The sequence below is a fragment of the Montipora foliosa genome, unplaced genomic scaffold (assembly GCF_036669935.1).
Source record: "Montipora foliosa isolate CH-2021 unplaced genomic scaffold, ASM3666993v2 scaffold_459, whole genome shotgun sequence".
Classification (NCBI taxonomy): domain Eukaryota; kingdom Metazoa; phylum Cnidaria; class Anthozoa; order Scleractinia; family Acroporidae; genus Montipora; species Montipora foliosa.
In genome coordinates this window covers 227,501-245,000 of record NW_027179766.1, presented here as the reverse complement: position 1 = coordinate 245,000, position 17,500 = coordinate 227,501, and the positions used below count along the sequence as shown (strand labels likewise).

The window sequence follows — 17,500 nt, the reverse complement described above, 5'->3', positions numbered from 1 at the left end:
TACTAGGGCTATACCGCCAGTTACAACAGCACTAATAATTCCACCAGTACCAGTTATGATAGAAATAGTATTACCAATAAGTTTGAATTTTTTGAAGCGTTTGACAGCCTTTTTGTAAGCCCAACACTTTCTATGGTATGCCTTATAATAGCTTTTTAGTTCGTCGACCTGATCTTCTGAGAGTTTGTCTGAAATATGGTTCCAGCTGAATATTCTCTTTTTTCGATCTGCCATATATATGGTCTAGATTGTTAATCGTCTGCATAGACAATATAGTATACCACTGACTTGACCACAAAAAGGTGATCTTTTAATCAGTTTAGTTGTGTATTTTTCTGAAATAGCATAAGTGTAACCTCTACCGAGCTTATGGTGGTCATAAAACCTCCCGGAAGCATCATGTAATACACTATGTGAATTTAAGATATCAATCCAACCGAAGATCTTTTCAAGTAACCATGTTAGACAGCCACTACCTGGTCCAAGAAGACCAATTTCACCATCATTGAGTTCAAGAATCTCATTCATAGATATGTCTCTTTCTAGATGATAAAAATGCAGGTATTGATAAACAAGTGCTGATTTTAATATTTTGTCGTCAATGTTTGGATGTTTTTCCTTTGTTTTTTCAAAATTGTATGTCACATATTCAAGCAATAAATTGATATACATATATATTACGTTATATTGTATCTTTGCATCAGAACGGTATGATGGTCTAATATCGTTTTTTCGTCTAGAATGAAATCCAGATAAACACAGAAAAAGGCGATATCACCATTGAGAGGTGCTATATCTGTGTTTGCATCCAGACCTCCAAAAACGGTTGTTATTGCTCCCACTCGATTGTCAGCTGTAAAATCCCCAATATGTATTTTATTCCAGTATATTTTTGATTTTTTAGTTTTCACAGATGATTCGTTATCCCAGTGGACAGATAAACAGTGCCATTTGTTAAGTTCGCCGAGATCATTCTCACTGTAATCTCCCAGTTTCAAGAAACTTTGCAAAGTACCAGCAGGACCAATATAAACACACTTGTTTGCATCCTCAGCTCCAGACACCACAAGATTTGATCCGCTATAAGCAACAAATTTGTCCCATCCTGTGTTATCATGTCCAAAAAGACCATTGTTCCAGCCGCTATTTGATGAGCCTATTGAATTTAATTTGTAGACAATAAATACATTGACTGCATCGTTATTCATATCAACTTGACTAATCATTTTTTGTGATCCACCAAATTTGATGAAATAACGTCCATTATGTTTTTCGGCTTTTGTGCATAATGTAGGCCGTTTCGATGAATCTGTTTGTGTTGCATCACTTTCTTCATTGCTTTTGTCATATATTGTTTCTACTTTTCTGCTTGAATCCATTTTTACAGTCTGACCATCTGCTCTGTCCATTTGATAAGTGCAACTGGAATACATTCTGAGATATTCACTGACCCATAGATCCAGGAATGAATAACGAACAATATCTCCAACCTGTGACTTAACCACTACATGATTGTCATTTATAGCGGCTTTTGCGATGAGATTTTTGTCAGTTTCTATGTGTCCATCATCGTTTACTGAAAGTTGAGCTTGAGCTTGATAGGTAAAATCATCATCAGAGTGATAGTCAATGGTGTATTCAATTCTGTCACCATTGTCGTCAAGAAGATATGTACCATCTAAATTTTTTACATACAATGTCATATACTGTTACATCATATAATTTAATTAATCAGTAATGTTTTGTATTGTATAAGGTAACCATAAGATCTTACGCCATCCCCATCGTCATCATCAAAATTTATTCGTATGCTTGTTATGTTTTCAAAATATCGATTGACATTGACAGTAAGTTTTGTGCTTGTTGAAAAATCTATGTTGTAAAATACACTATTGTCTCCATAAAAAGTTATATCGTGATTCGAATCTGTTGGATATCTTTTTGGAGCATAAATTTTTATTTTATCGATATAAATTTTGGTAAATGTTAGATACACTGATGTAGAAATTAAAAAATTACAACCTCCAGATGATTCTGAAGTGGTTCCATAGGCGTAAGACGGTAATATCTTATCAAATAACTCTAAAATTTTGTTACCATTCATATTGATTGGCACATGCATTAAAAATTGATCATTTACAATCTCATAAGCCAAATTGTAATCATAAATTGTGAAATCAAGGTTGTTTTTTGCTTCGCCTTTTATACCGTAAATCAGGGCATACAATGGTAAAAGAGTTGGGCTTCTATTGTCATAATTTGCTTGAACAGTTACATATAACCGTCTTTCGATAGTTGGTGAAGAACCATTTGGTGATAAGTTCATGATAAAGCGATAATATTTATAATCTCTGTTGGTTTTGACCGTAGTGGTTCTATCAGTGTTCATGTTTCTTTTTTCAAAAGTAACCTGAAATGAATTAAACTCCACATCGAAACCGGTTCTCAGGAAATATATTTCCAAACACACAGTATATTTATCGCTATAATTGTCACGTATCAGTTTGAATAGATTAAAATCGAATCGTCCTTTAAACAGACTGGAACCATCTGCTGCCTTTTGAACATTGAATGAAAATGCTTTTTTGTTGTTTTTATGTGGTGAGTCATTATAGTTGGTTAAAGTGGCATCCTGTATTCCATAATCTTCTGTAAATTCCCCATCATCCATAGCATATTTCAGCACATTTTCTCTGTTTGTATGTGTGGTTATATGACTCTTCACTATTTCGTCGTCTACATATTTCTTGTTTTTTTCTATTTGTTCGTCTGTATATTTATTGTTTTCGGTAGAAACAGTTGCAATACCGTCATTCACTTGCTTCAAAGTGATGGCATCTTGATTATGTGTGGCGTTTCCGAGATTTGTTAGTCGATTATTATTCATATTCAAATTTCCAGTCAGAATAACAGAACCGTCTTTTTTCAAATAATCGGGCAAATTCAAGTTTGTAGTGTGTGTTTCAAGGTATTGTTTATTTACAGCGTCAGTGTTTCCTGTTGGGTTGGCTATATTGATTATTCGTTTATTGTTCATATCCAAATTGCCTGTCATTTTAGCTGAACCGTCTAAACGAAGTGAATCCAAAAATAATCGATCAACGTACCCTTTTCCTGTGGCATCATTTACACCTGTCGGATCAGCAAGATTGATGATCTTGTTGTTGTTTATATTCAAATTTCCAGTCATTGCTTGCGTACCATCTCGCAACACAACCTGATTAACATTCGGTTTGGCTGATAAACCAGTTTGCAATTGGTGTTTTGTAACAGCGTCAGAATTGCCAGTGCCTTCAGCAAGATTGCTGATTTTATTATTTCCAAAGTCAAAATTGCCAGTTACGGAAATACTTCCATCTTTTTTCAAATAATTAGCCAGCTCCGTTTTATCAGCTTTAAAATTAAAAGAGCTGTCAACGTAAAATTTATTAGAAGCATCTGAATGTAGTATTGGATCTTGCACTCCTGAGATTCTTTTATATTTCATGTCGATCGGATTTTGGGCTTCTATCTTTCCGTCGTTTGTATTTAATTCAAAATAAAAGCTATGTAGATGCAAACTACTGACAGCGTCACTCTGGCCATGTCTAGCGGGGGCTATATTTTCAACCCGTCTATTATCCATATTAAGGGCGCCAGTCATTGCATTACTTCCGTCTATTTTCAAACACCCAGAAACCTCTTTATCAACATAACTCTTAGTAGTTGCATCGTCATTCGTTTGAGGTAAATCTAAATTTCTCAGTTTTTTATTCTGCATATCATAATCGCCGTCATCTGTTAGTTTAAAACCAACACCAGGCAATCCTTTAACTATTTCAATGACTTTTTCATGTGAATAAGTGTCTTCAGGTAATTTACCATTTGAGTAACTCATATACAATTGATTTATATTGTTTCATCAAAATTCTTCTTTACTTGTTTCTCAGGTTTGTCAATATATATGAAACTGAAAGGGTCTCTAGTTGCTTTCTCGTATAATTGTTTTGAGACATTGTTTTCACGACATATGAGACTTTTTTCATTAGTACTCGGAAAATCATAAATGGCAAAATGTGAGCAGTTTAATCTAATATCTTTTGGTGTCTTATAGTAGCTTTGACTCAAATATATGGCACAGCAGTTTTTATGCCTCCCCTGTATAAAATAGTCAACTAATGGTTTTTGGTTTTTGTCGCATACGAAATCGTCGAATATCACAATTTTTTGATTGTCACCATTGAGATTTTTTACAGGAATTATTTTATCATTGCTTGCTTCAATGATATCATAACCAGCTTCTTCACTCCATGGTTCGAACTCTTTCATGAGATTCCGATACTTTGACTGCTCTAAGTTTTTTGCATAAAGGTATATTTTATCAAAATACAACAGATTGTGAATCATATGCATCAGTGTGTTTGTTTTTCCCGAACCAGAAGGTCCACAAATGAGCATGCGGAAGCATCGATCAGGCATAAAATCATGTAGTTGTGTGAAGTTTGTGACAACATCGTCGCCAGTATCATAATTAGGTATCTTCATTTATATTAAATCGTTACATTGTTTCGATAAAATGATGTAGTTAAACATGGTGTTCAACATGGTGTTCAACACAGTGTAAAACGTTATTTTTTATATATGAATTTCCATTTTATGTAACGTAACAATATAACAATAAATGAGTTTGCTTAAGTGGAAAGAACTCGCAAAGAGTAAATCTGAATTAGGGGACAAGATCAATTATGTCCATAATGCAATTACAAAACATGATATCGATCAGAAGACCAGTCAACAGGGATTTTCAAAAGTATTTCAACCAATTACAAGTAAATTAGATGATGTTATTGATGGTAATCAGGCTTTAAGGTTGCCAAGGAAAAAACGACCACTGAAGAAAGGAGAAGTTCCTGATTACGGCATTGATATAGAGGATGAAGTTCCAGATATGAATCTTGGTGAATTATTTGAACAACCTGTTTTGCCGCGGCAAGAAAAACAACTGGTGCCAAAACCGCCAACATATGAAGAATCTTTACAAGATCTTCTGGAAGGGAAAAAAGAGATGTATGTTGATCCTAAGTACTTTCCTGAAGAACCAGAATTACCACCAGAATATGATGATGACGATGCGATCGATTATGGAATGGATGAAGAAGATATGGAAAATGAGATATTAGGTGATCTTGGTATACCAAATTATGATTCTGTTGAAAAGGTAATAAATCAACAAGAAATGACTGAACGAAAAAACAAAAAATATCTCGATAAGATCGTCAATGCGGCTAAATTTAAAAGAAATCAATTGAAAGCCTACAAAGGAAACGTTACAAAGCAATACAAAAGTGGGAATATAACGGAAGCTGATAGGCAAGAGGAAAACAAAAGAGTGGATCGCGCTATGAAAACTCTGAATGAATACATAAAACATTATCAAAACAAAATGAAAACAATGGAAGGTTCTGGAATCAGAAGAAAAAGAAAAGGTGGCAATGTGATATTTTTCAACAAACCGAAAGAACTCATAAAAAAATTGGATTTGATCATTGGTGAGATATTGGCTGGTAATACAAGCATTGACATGCGAAATATGGGTGTTTCTATATTGGACACATTATTGAAAATGACAACAATTAACAAATCACAATATGGTCAATTATACAAACAATATTTCAAAATTTAATGTAACCTAATCACATAATGGAACGAGAGATAGTTTTATCATCTTACAGTGTGAAAAATAAAGGGGATAATAAACCAGAAGATTTTACAACAAATTTCACCAGACCTGTAACTCTAGACAATAATAAGCAATACGTTATCGGTCTTAACAGAGTCATTAACATGTCATTCACTTGGTTCAATGTCAATGCTGGGTACGAAAATCAATTAATCAAATACAGCTCCGATAATGGTTCAACTTTTAAGGACATTACCTTTCCAGCTGGGGTATGGAATTATACGGACTTTGACAGACATATTAAAAATCTAACGAAAACTGGTGATACGTATCCGATGACTCTTGAATTCAACGAAACAACATTCAGAGTCACGGTTACATTAGCTGCAAATTACCAACTCGATTTAAGAGCAAGTAATTTTAATGACCTGATCGGTTTTGATAAAAAGATATTAGCAAGTGGAACGCATATTGGACCAAGAGTGCCAAATCTCAGTCAAGACACAGACGTACTCAATATTCATTGCGATTTGGTAAACGAAAGTTTAGTTGACGGCGAAGAAACAGACATCATTTATTCATTCTCAACTAGTGTACTAAAACCAAGTTACTCCTTCACCCTCGAACCACAAAGAGTTACATTTAATCCTGTGAACAAAACCACAATTTCATCAATCAGAATCATGATAACAGATGGAAAAAGAAGATCAGTGGATCTAAATGGAGCGGATACGTCTTTTTCACTGATTTTAAAAAGTATCTAATGTAACAGTATAATGAAACCGTATGAATTTAAGAGGTTTTACCATCCAAAACTTGGTAAATTTGTATTTCAACACAAAGGGTCTGGGCTTATCTTAGACAACATTTTTAAACCATTGAAGAGTGTGGCATCGTCTGTTTTCAAGAAATTTGCTAAGCCAATGGCAAAGAAGGCATTGGAATCGGGGATATCTCATGCAGGTGATAAAATTGGTAAGACGGTGGCAGAAAAGTCAGGAGACCTAATAATGAAAAAATTGGCAAATTTGAGAAAAGGAGCTACAACACAAAAAGCAATTGTTCCATCCCCGCCCATTAAACAGCAAGAAGAAAGCGCTAATATGATACTAAATAGATTGATATCAGGATCTGGAAGAAGGCGTAGATTTTTCAAATAAATAACATGACAGCAAAATTATATAATACAATAGTATAAATGGCTTTTAGAACAAGTGAATTATTGCAAAGAAATGAGTTAGTGCGTTTTCAACTCGATGATGTAATTAGAGCCCCAGGTGACGGTCAACATCAAGAAAAGAACGGTTATAGATTCACCATCAACGACCGGAGTTCTTTCTATGATTGGTACAATGCTTATTTTGAGGTTCAATTCCAGTTACAAAAAACAGCAGATGGAGCTGGTTACGCAGCAGCCGATAGAATAACGGTGATAAACGGATCTCATTCATTGATTGCACATATGATGATTAAAAGTGCTGGGAAAATTGTTTACGATACTGACAATCTACATAAGGTCACTTTTGTGAAGAATCTGTTGGAATATTCTGATGATTACAGCAGATCAGTCCGTAAAAACAGTTTCTGGTATTTAGACACAGATGGCACGACAGCCAATACTAATTCAGGATATGAATCTAGAAGAGTGCTTACACAAGCTACCAACAATGATGGAACGGGAGGAGCAAAAGATGTGAATTTGATCATACCTCTCAATCGTTACAGTTTTTTTGAAGAGTTGCAGGATAAAATGTTGGTTCCTATGCAGTTGCAATTCAATTTGAATCTCCAGAACGACAATGAACTCATCAATATGGCAGGAGGAGTAGATGCCGGCAGAGTAGTGATTAACAGATTTCTACTATGGGTTCCAAAATTAACACCCAAAGACAGTATGTACGACAAATTTGTAAGCTCTTTCATGAAAGAACACAGATGGACATATCAGCGTGAACTGTATGCAGTGTCAGCACCTGCTAGAGTCAGTGGTTTTTTTCAGATTTCTTCCAGTATTGACAATGTCAAAGCAATTTTTGTTTATCTACAACGGGCTAAAACCAGAGTTGCAACTGCAAATCCATATATACTTGATACCTTCAAACTAAATGAAAACAACGCAAACAGTTATTTAACAACATGCAGACTCGAATATGGCAATGGTGTTTTCTACCCAGAAACAGAATATGACAGTGAAAGCAAAGTGAGAATATTCAATGATCTGATGTCTTATGCAATGCGAAAAAATGATTACAACACCGGAACCCAGTTGAATCTTGCCAATTATAACAGCCTGTATCCACTAATCTATTTCGATCTGTCATATCAGGCAGAGAAAGTAACAAGAGACCCTAAACAGTTGATTTTCAGGTACAAAATCAATGCCAACAGTGCAGAAGATTTCAATGTCCATGCAGTTGTATTGTACGAAGAGTCGGTTGTTATTGACAAGGTGGGTAATGAATTGGTGATAGTTTAAGCCCACAACTGAAATAGTAATATGAAATCAAGTAAATGACACATATTTATTTGCAACGGGAATTATATAACATATATTATATGACTAAACTTCATGAAATCAACGTAAGACTTTCAGATAATCAAAAAAAGAATCTGAGTAATGCTTACCATAAAAGGGAAACAATTGTTCTAAGACTGACAAATGATTCTCTCAATGGAAACGACACTCTTTATGTTCCAGCAATGGTGAAAAAACGATTGCAAAAAAATCGACAATTGAACAAAGGAATGGACATTAAGCTTGCTAAGACCAATATCAGAAAACAAGTAGGCGGAAGTCTTTTGAGCACCGTATTGTCACTTGGTATGAGAGCTCTTCCAGCAATTGGTAAAACCCTTGGGTTGAGTGCTCTTGGTGGTTTAGCAGAAGCTGGAGCCAAAAAATTGTTAGGATCGGGTCAAAAAGGCGGTGCTTTACCATTACCCATGATGATACCTTTCAATGCAATCAATCAACTGATGCCATATCTGAACATGTTTACAACCAAACAGCAAAGAGACATAATGAATGCGGCTCAAACAGGATCTGGCGTTAAAATAACACCGACTAAAACACAATCAGGTGGATTTCTAGGAACTCTGTTGGCTTCCGTTGGAATTCCTATGGCTGTTAATCTGGTGAAAAAGCTGTTTACAGGGAAAGGAGCACCGAGGGTAGGTAGACCACCTTCGTCGAAAAAGGATGGTACAGGAGCACCTAGAATGGGAATGCCCCCTCCATTTTACAGTTATCCGCCATATGTGACTGGTAATGGTAGAAAAAAAAAAACATCCTCAACCAAAAAAGGAAAAGGGTTACTATTGGGAAAAAACAGTCCATTCAATGGCATACCCATTTTGGGGGCAATATTGTAAAACCAAAATTTCACAAAAACATACCTATGTCCAATCACGATCTGAAAAAATGGTGTAAATATTTGAACATACCAATCAATGATGTACTGTCAAGAGATGAAAAAGTTCCACATAACCATAAACAGGCGTTATTCATATACAATCTTGAACCAGCTTATATGAGCGGAAGTCATTGGGTAGCCACTTATGTTAAGGATAATCTAATCAATTATTTCGATTCGTTTGGTATGCCACCTTTTCAAGAGATCGTAAATCATGCCAAAAAGAAAAATCTGACTTTGTTACATCAAAACAATCAGATACAAAACATACAAACAACAACTTGTGGGTATTTCTGTTTATACTTTCTGAATGAAATGAACAAGGGTAATTCGTATTATGATTTATTACAAGTATTCGACATAAATGATACAATGAAAAATGAGAGATTTATCGAATATTATTTCAGAAATATCTAACTTATATGTATTATGAAATCATATTGTGTCAAACAAAAGAAAGTGACTGAATGTGTTGAACCTTCAGGTTACAAAACAGCTAAAAATGGTAGACTAATGTTCTTTTGCACTTGTGCTGAATGTGGTATTACAAAGACCAAATTTGTTAAAAAGCAGGGAAACTGAACAGCCCGTTGGGAGCGGGCTTATTTGGTGATATCGCTAATACAGGAACTGAATTGTTCCTAACAAAAGGAGTACCTTATCTTGGCAAAAAAGCCGTTGAAATGGGTAGATATTATGGTTCCGAATTAATGAGAGACCCAAAATTGCAGAAAAAAGCAATCGATTATGGTTTGAGAAAAATGAATCCTCTACTTCATAAAGTGGGATCAGAAGCTCTCGATCAATTGTCAACAAAAATAAGACCCAAGAAAAAATACACAACAAACAGAAAAGATCTTGATGGCGGTGCTGTTGACATTCACAAAGCTATTGGTAAATTACCAAAACCAAAAGGCGGATGGACATTACCTGGGCATCATTACACAGGACCTTATAATGATTTAGAAAATCAACTGAAGTATGACCCTAAAACTGGTCAAATATTGGAAATATATGATATGCCCACTGGCAAAACTGATGCAATAGCAATGCAACACGATGTTGATTATTCCGTCTGCAAGGATGACAGAAAATGTAAAAACAAAGCAGATAGGAAAATGGTTCAAGCTTTAGACAACGTACCGTATAATGAAAGACAATGGGGGCATTGGTTGGCAAGAAATGTTATCAATACAAAGCAGAAACTAGGTCTTGGAGTTTCAAAAAACGGAAAAAGCCGTCGGGTAAAGAAAACTGGCAAGAAAAATTAGCAGATGAATTACATGCATCTATAAGACGCAACTTTACTCGGCGGCGTGTAATCGTAAATCTTATTGATGAAATATGGGCAAGTGATCTGGTTGAAATGCAACAGTTTAGCAAATGGAATAAAGGTTATCGGTATCTTCTCATGGTTATTGATGTTTTCAGCAAATACGGTTGGATTGTCCCATTGAAGGATAAGAAAGGTGAATCTGTCAATGAAGCATTTAAAACAATATTCAAGGAAGGCAGAAGACCACAATATTTATGGGTTGATAAGGGAAAGGAGTTCTATAACAAACACTTGAAGGACTTGTTAGACAAAAATGGGATACATATGTACTCCACTGAAAATGAAGAGAAATCCTCAGTGGTTGAAAGGTGGAATAGGACAATTAAATCCAAAATGTGGAAACAGTTTACAGTTCAAGGTAATACAATGTATCTCGATATGCTGCCCAAACTAGTGAAACAGTACAACAACACAAAACATTCAAGCATAAAGATGACACCCGTTGAAGCATCTAACAAGAGGAATGAAGGTATAGTTTACTTCAATCTATATGGTGATACAGAAACATTAAAACAAAAACCAAAATTCAAGGTTGGTGACCAGGTTCGAATATCGAAGTATAAACGGAATGTGTTTGACAAGGGTTACACACCAAATTGGACCGAAGAAGTGTTTACAGTTGATAAGATCCAATACACTAATCCAATAACATACAAACTAAAAGATCTCAGAGGTGAAGAAATACAAGGCAGTTTTTATGAACCTGAATTATTGAAAGCTAAACAGGATATTTTTCGTATTGATAAAGTCATTAGAAGAGACTATAAAAAGAAACAAGCTTTGGTAAAATGGAAGGGATACAGTGATGAATTCAACAGTTGGATACCATTGAAAGACATTGAAAACATATGAATTGTGGTGAAACAAACGCACCAAAAACCATATAAAAAATTATCTAATCCTAGTATATATGGACAAGTTCGAAAATGAAGAGAAGTTTGGGTTTTATTATGAAAGTGATCAGGACTCTGGTTCGGATTCCGATTGGTCGCCATCGCAAGAAAGTATATCTGAAGAAAGCTGCTGCAGTTCGCAGGAATCTGAGTGGCCAGAAGAAGAAAATGTTTAAAAATAAAATCTAAACATATAGTATGGAAAAAATGTTGTATAATAAAGTGGATGACGACATAAGAAAAGATCCAAACTATTTGGAAACAATACCTAGCAATTGTAAAATGATGTATCTGTTGTCGAAAGATATGGCATACAATAATGTCATGAGTGCAATAGAACACCTTTCACGAAAAAAGAATTGGAGTAAAGAAAAAAAACAAAAACAAATAGACAAACTCAACAGATTGTCTAATGTAGCAAACTGGACTAAAAAGGACATCAAAGCTGTTGGGAAAATCTAAACATATAGTATGAATGATGCACAAAAGTATAAGTTGATAATCTGGCATTCGTTTTTAGAAGACATGGCAAAAGTCAAGGATAAAATGAAGATATGTTTTCCAGGATATGAAGTCCAATATGGTAAAATGGCTGATTATTTTGACTGGCATGTAAAAAAACGTAAAAAACATGAAAGACTTTATCCGTGGGTTATTGAAGCAAAAAACAAAAGGGAAGGAATACTCTTAGTGTCTTACCAACACTTGCTGAATTTTGAACCCGACGAACCAGAAGACGAAGATGAGCCCACCACAAATTTACCCAACAGATATTATTGTGATACTTGTGGTAAATTTGTGATGAAAAACAGTAAATCAAAACATGTTAAAAGTAATAAACACAATAGATATACATGAGCTATAAAGGTTGTAGTGTAGTTGACACCATGATAGTACGAAAAGTGGTCACTGAATTTATGTGTGATGTTATTATTGCAAATGCTGAATACATGCATTTTATGAGGTCGAAGGGTTTGCCATTGTTGCTGAAAGCATTGGAGACAGGTGGGCCAAAGAAAGAAATAAAGAAAATGTTCAATCATATTGACAAAAGAATGCAGAGTTTGTATTATTTATTTCAAAGACATAGCGATTTTTTAAAACCGCTGAATGTAATAAAAAACATATAAGAAGTTATTGAAACCTATTATATATGAATCCAGAAAAAAAGTTCAGTGCATTCTTGACTTGTGTAATTGGCAATCCTGACTTGAAAGATTTTTTGGAATGTTTGATTGATTCCAATGTGTTGTCTGTTGTTTATCCGCCAGTGAAACTGCAATTAGTTAAATCAGGTGATTCGTGGCTGTTGAAAATAACTGATGGAATGAATCGCTTCGTCTTGCATCCCAATGATATTGATGACAACATGTTGCAAGACATTGAGCAGACTTATTCAAAATACAAACCAGATGAATCTGACAGTGAAGATGAAACTGAATCTGCAAGAGACGAGTTTTTGAGACGATTTCATCCTGACAGAAACTAATTCATTGCATGGTCCAACCAATCATATTCTTTGTCGGGATTGAAGTATTCAAATGTATAATAACAACCGTCTTTTTTAGATTTACCTGATTTGCAATAGTTTAGACCTTCACAAACCATTTTCACAATACCAGCATTTATGCCTAATCTTTTTTGAATGTCATACATGCTGCTGAAATATGTTATTTGTTTGGTGCTAATGTTGGTTGCTTTGACGCATTTTCTGTTTTTGTGATTTTTAGCAGCAAATGTGTAATCGCGATTCTTGGCGGATTTCTTACAATTTTGTTGTGTATTAAGCATCTGTAAATTACACAAACGGTTGTCTTTTTTGTCATTGTTTATGTGATCAATTACTTGCCCTTCTGGTATAAGACCGTTGAAACATTCCCAGATGAATCTATGAGCTCGCATGGTCTTCGGTTTGTGACCATATTTTCTCACTGCAACTTGCAAATAACCGTTGAGTATTCCACTACCTTTGGTTGGTACTTTTTTTATGATATTAATAATGTTGCCATTTTGATCAGCAGCATATAAGTCGTAAATTGGATGAACTGAATAAACACATTTTTCTATTTCAATTTTTTCCATAATATAGTTTATAAAAATTAACGTTTAAGTGTTTAACCATCATACACTTAAAAGAAAGACTTTTAAAATAATTATATGAGAAAAAATATCTCAACTAATAGTAATATGAACACGAGTGATCTTGAAAATCTAAGCAAATTGGAATTAATCCAAATTATAAAAAATTTAACAAAGCCGGTTCCAGCCCCCAGGGCAAGAAGACCAATTCCAGCACCAAGGACTAGAAGACCAATACCAGCACCTCGCAAGAGTGTGCAGCAAATGGTCCAAGATTATGAGGAAAACATAATTCCACCTCCATTGGAATTTCGTGATGGATACAGACCTGTGGCCGCTCCAAGGACGAAGCGTTTTGCTCCAGTGGCAGCTCCAAGAACCAAAAAACAACCCGTTCCATCACCAAGGACCATAATACAAGAAACGAACAAAGCTTTAAAAGGGTTCACCAAGTCTTATGAAATCAACATAAAAAACAGCAAAGACCCACTTATGCAACTGCAAAATACAAGAAAGGCTGTTGCCATCCATATCGAAAAAATATTAAAATCAATGAAAGGTCTAAAGTTTGTTGAAACACTTAGAGTAACATTTGAAAAGCAAACAGGGCGAGAAGAAAAAATCATCAAAACGGCTTATTTTAACAGTCAACCACAAACAATAACAAATGACACACAAATCGAACTGGCTTTATCTTCGTCAAAACAAGTCATACTAAATAAAATAGCTGTATGGATTTCAGAAGGATCTGGTTGGACTGTTCAATCTGTTGACAATCATTATCTCAATGTGGTAAAATACGAACCAATGAAAGGATCTTCTTATATAAAACTACCCACAGAACTCAGAAGTGCAAAGGGATTGATAAACATGAAAAATGAGGATAATGAATGCTTCAGGTGGTGCCACATAAGACATCTCAATCCTCAAGACAAAAATCCCCAAAGAATAAAAAAATCAGACAAAGCATTTGTCAACAATTTAAATTACCAAGGAATTGAATTCCCTGTGACCACCAAACAATACAACAAAATAGAAAAGCAAAATGAGATCAGAATTAATGTTTTTGGGTATGAAAACAAAGAAAAATATCCAATCCATGTCTCAAAAGAAAAGTATGAAGATTGCATGAATTTGCTTCTCATAACAGAAAATGAAAACAAGCACTATGTATTAATCAAAGATTTCAACAAATTCATGTACGACACAACAAAGCACAAGGACAAAAAACATTTTTGCATGCATTGTCTTCAGTGTTTCAGTTCTGAAAGAGTATTGACCGCTCATAAAGAAAACTGTTTTCAAGTGAATGGTGCACAAGCAATCAAAATGCCTGACAAAAATAATAACATATTGAAATTCAACAATCCACACAGACAACTGCCAGTTCCATTCGTAATATATGCAGACTTCGAAGCCATCACAGAAAAAATGCATGGATGCAGGCCCAATGATGATAAATCATACACAGAGGCTTACCAGAAGCATACAGACTGTGGTTTTGGCTACAAGGTTGTTTGTTGTTATGATGATAAATACACAAAACCATTACAAATTTACAGAGGCGAAAAAGCTGTACACAAATTCATGAACGCTATGTTGAGTGAAGTCAGATGTTGCAAAAAGGTTATGAAAGAACATTTCAATAAACCATTGAAAATGACCAAAGATGATGAGGAAAAATTCCAAAAAGCCGACAAATGCCACATATGCGAGAAAAAATACAATAAAAATGATGTGAAAGTGAGAGATCACTGCCATGTAACAGGCAAGTACAGAGGATCCGCTCATAAAGATTGTAACCTGAATTTCGCATTGACAGGTAAAATACCAGTTATATTTCACAATCTCCGTGGGTATGACAGTCATTTCATAATGCAAGAGATCGGAGCTATTGTAAAAGAAAATGAATACATAAACAAAAAAGGTGAAAAGTGCCAAATGAATATCAATGCCATACCAAACAACATGGAAAAATATATGGCCTTTATGCTTGGTAATCATCTGACTTTCATCGACAGTTTTCAATTTATGAGCTCAAGTCTGGATAAACTGGTGAGCAACCTACCAAAAGAAGCATTGATATACACGTCTCAAAAATTCAAAGGGGACAAACTTGGTTTAATGTCACAAAAAGGAGTATATCCATACGACTTCATGGATAGCTTCGGTAAATTCAATGAAAAGCTACCACCAAAAGAAGAATTTTACAGTATATTAAATGATGAGCATATCTCAGATGATCAATACAAACATGCTCAAAATGTATGGAACACTTTCAATCTAAAAAATATGGGTGAGTACCATGACTTGTATCTCAAATCTGACATCCTTCTATTAGCTGATGTGTTTGAAAACTTTCGAAAGACATGTCTGCAATACTACAAACTAGACCCCTGTCATTATTTTACATCTCCTGGGCTTTCCTGGGATGCTATGTTAAAGATGACCAACATCAAATTGGAGCTTATGACTGATATTGATATGTTTCAATTCATCGAAAAGGGCATGCGTGGTGGTACATCCTACATAGCAAATCGATACGGCAAAGCTAATAACAAATACATGAAAACATACGATGAAAAGGTACCCTCAAAGTACATCATGTATCTTGATGCCAACAATCTGTATGGTTGGGCTATGTCACAATATCTACCAACTGGCGGATTCAGATGGATGACAGAAAAGCAAATTAACAAAATAAAACTGTCCAAATACAATGAAAACAGCAAAAAAGGATTGATACTGGAAGTTGATCTGGAATATCCCAAAAAATTACATGATTTGCATAATGACTATCCACTAGCACCTGAAAAGGTCAAAGTCAACAAAGACATGCTATCCGAATATGCCAAAAATATCGCAAAGAAACATGGTGTGTCAACCGGTTTAGTTCACAAATTAATACCAACACTGAGTAATAAAGAAAAATACGTTCTCCATTATAGGAACCTACAATTGTACACCGATCTCGGATTAAAAGTAACCAAAACCCACCGAGTTCTAAAGTTCAATCAGTCACCATGGTTGAAAGAATACATCGATTTCAACACACAGAAGAGAACCAATGCTAAAAATGCTTTTGAGAAAGACTTCTTCAAGCTTATGAATAACAGTGTATTTGGAAAAACAATGGAAAATATTAGAAAGCGAGTAGATGTCAGATTAGTAACTGATAAAAACAAACTGTTAAAAATGGCTGCTAAACCAACATATGTCAGTGGGAAGATCTTTAATGAAAATCTAGTGGCAGTGCATAAAATCAAAGAAACACTCACATTAAACAGGCCGGCATATGTGGGTATGTGCATCCTAGATCTTAGTAAGACATTGATGTATGATTTCCACTACAATTACATTACACAAAAATACGGCAGCAGAGCGAAATTATTATTCACAGACACAGACAGCTTGACCTATGAAATTGAAACCAATGATGCGTATCAAGACTTTTGGAATGATAAAGACAAATTCGATAACAGTGATTATCCCGAAGATTCACAATATTTCGACAAGACAAACAAAAAAGTAATCGGCAAATTCAAAGATGAGGCGGCAAACATGCCGATAACCGAATTCGTCGGATTGAGATCGAAAATGTATTCATATATGAAAGACAATGACAAAGGCGGAAAGACCGCTAAAGGAATCAAAAAGAACATCATCAAAAAGAACATCAAACATGAAAATTACAAAAACGTTTTATTCGACAACGAGCAAATGCATCATAATATGAAAACCATCAGAAGCAACTTGCATCAAATCGGAAGCTATGAGCTTAATAAAGTGTCATTATCTTGCTTCGATGACAAGCGGTACATACATAACAATGGCATGACAAGTTATGCATACGGACATCACAGAATATAAGACGGCCACACCACGGCATAGATTCGCAGAAATATAAAACATATAGATTTCCAAGAATATGAGACCGAAAATGACCACGCCCATGTGACCACGCCCATATGATGGGCCACAAATACTGGACAACATATGTTAAGTAGCATGGGAATTGGGGTGTTTCAGCACACTTTGCAAAGTGTGCTGAAACCCCCAATTCCCTATACTACTTTTAATTGTGTACTTTAGAAACATTATTATTCCCTTTAAAAATGAA

At 34.9% G+C, this 17,500-nt stretch overlaps 2 protein-coding genes across 2 annotated transcripts in view; one reads left to right on the top strand and one right to left on the bottom strand.

The window, feature by feature from the left end:
• Nucleotides 1-17,500, bottom strand: part of LOC137989442 (lactadherin-like) — a 433,868-nt gene that overhangs the window by 308,649 nt on the left and 107,719 nt on the right. The window lies entirely within an intron of this gene.
• LOC137989459 (uncharacterized) lies at nucleotides 15,412-17,250 on the top strand. Its single transcript, XM_068835275.1, has one exon. It carries the CDS (start codon nucleotides 15,412-15,414, stop codon nucleotides 17,248-17,250), a length of 1,839 nt encoding a protein of 612 aa, XP_068691376.1.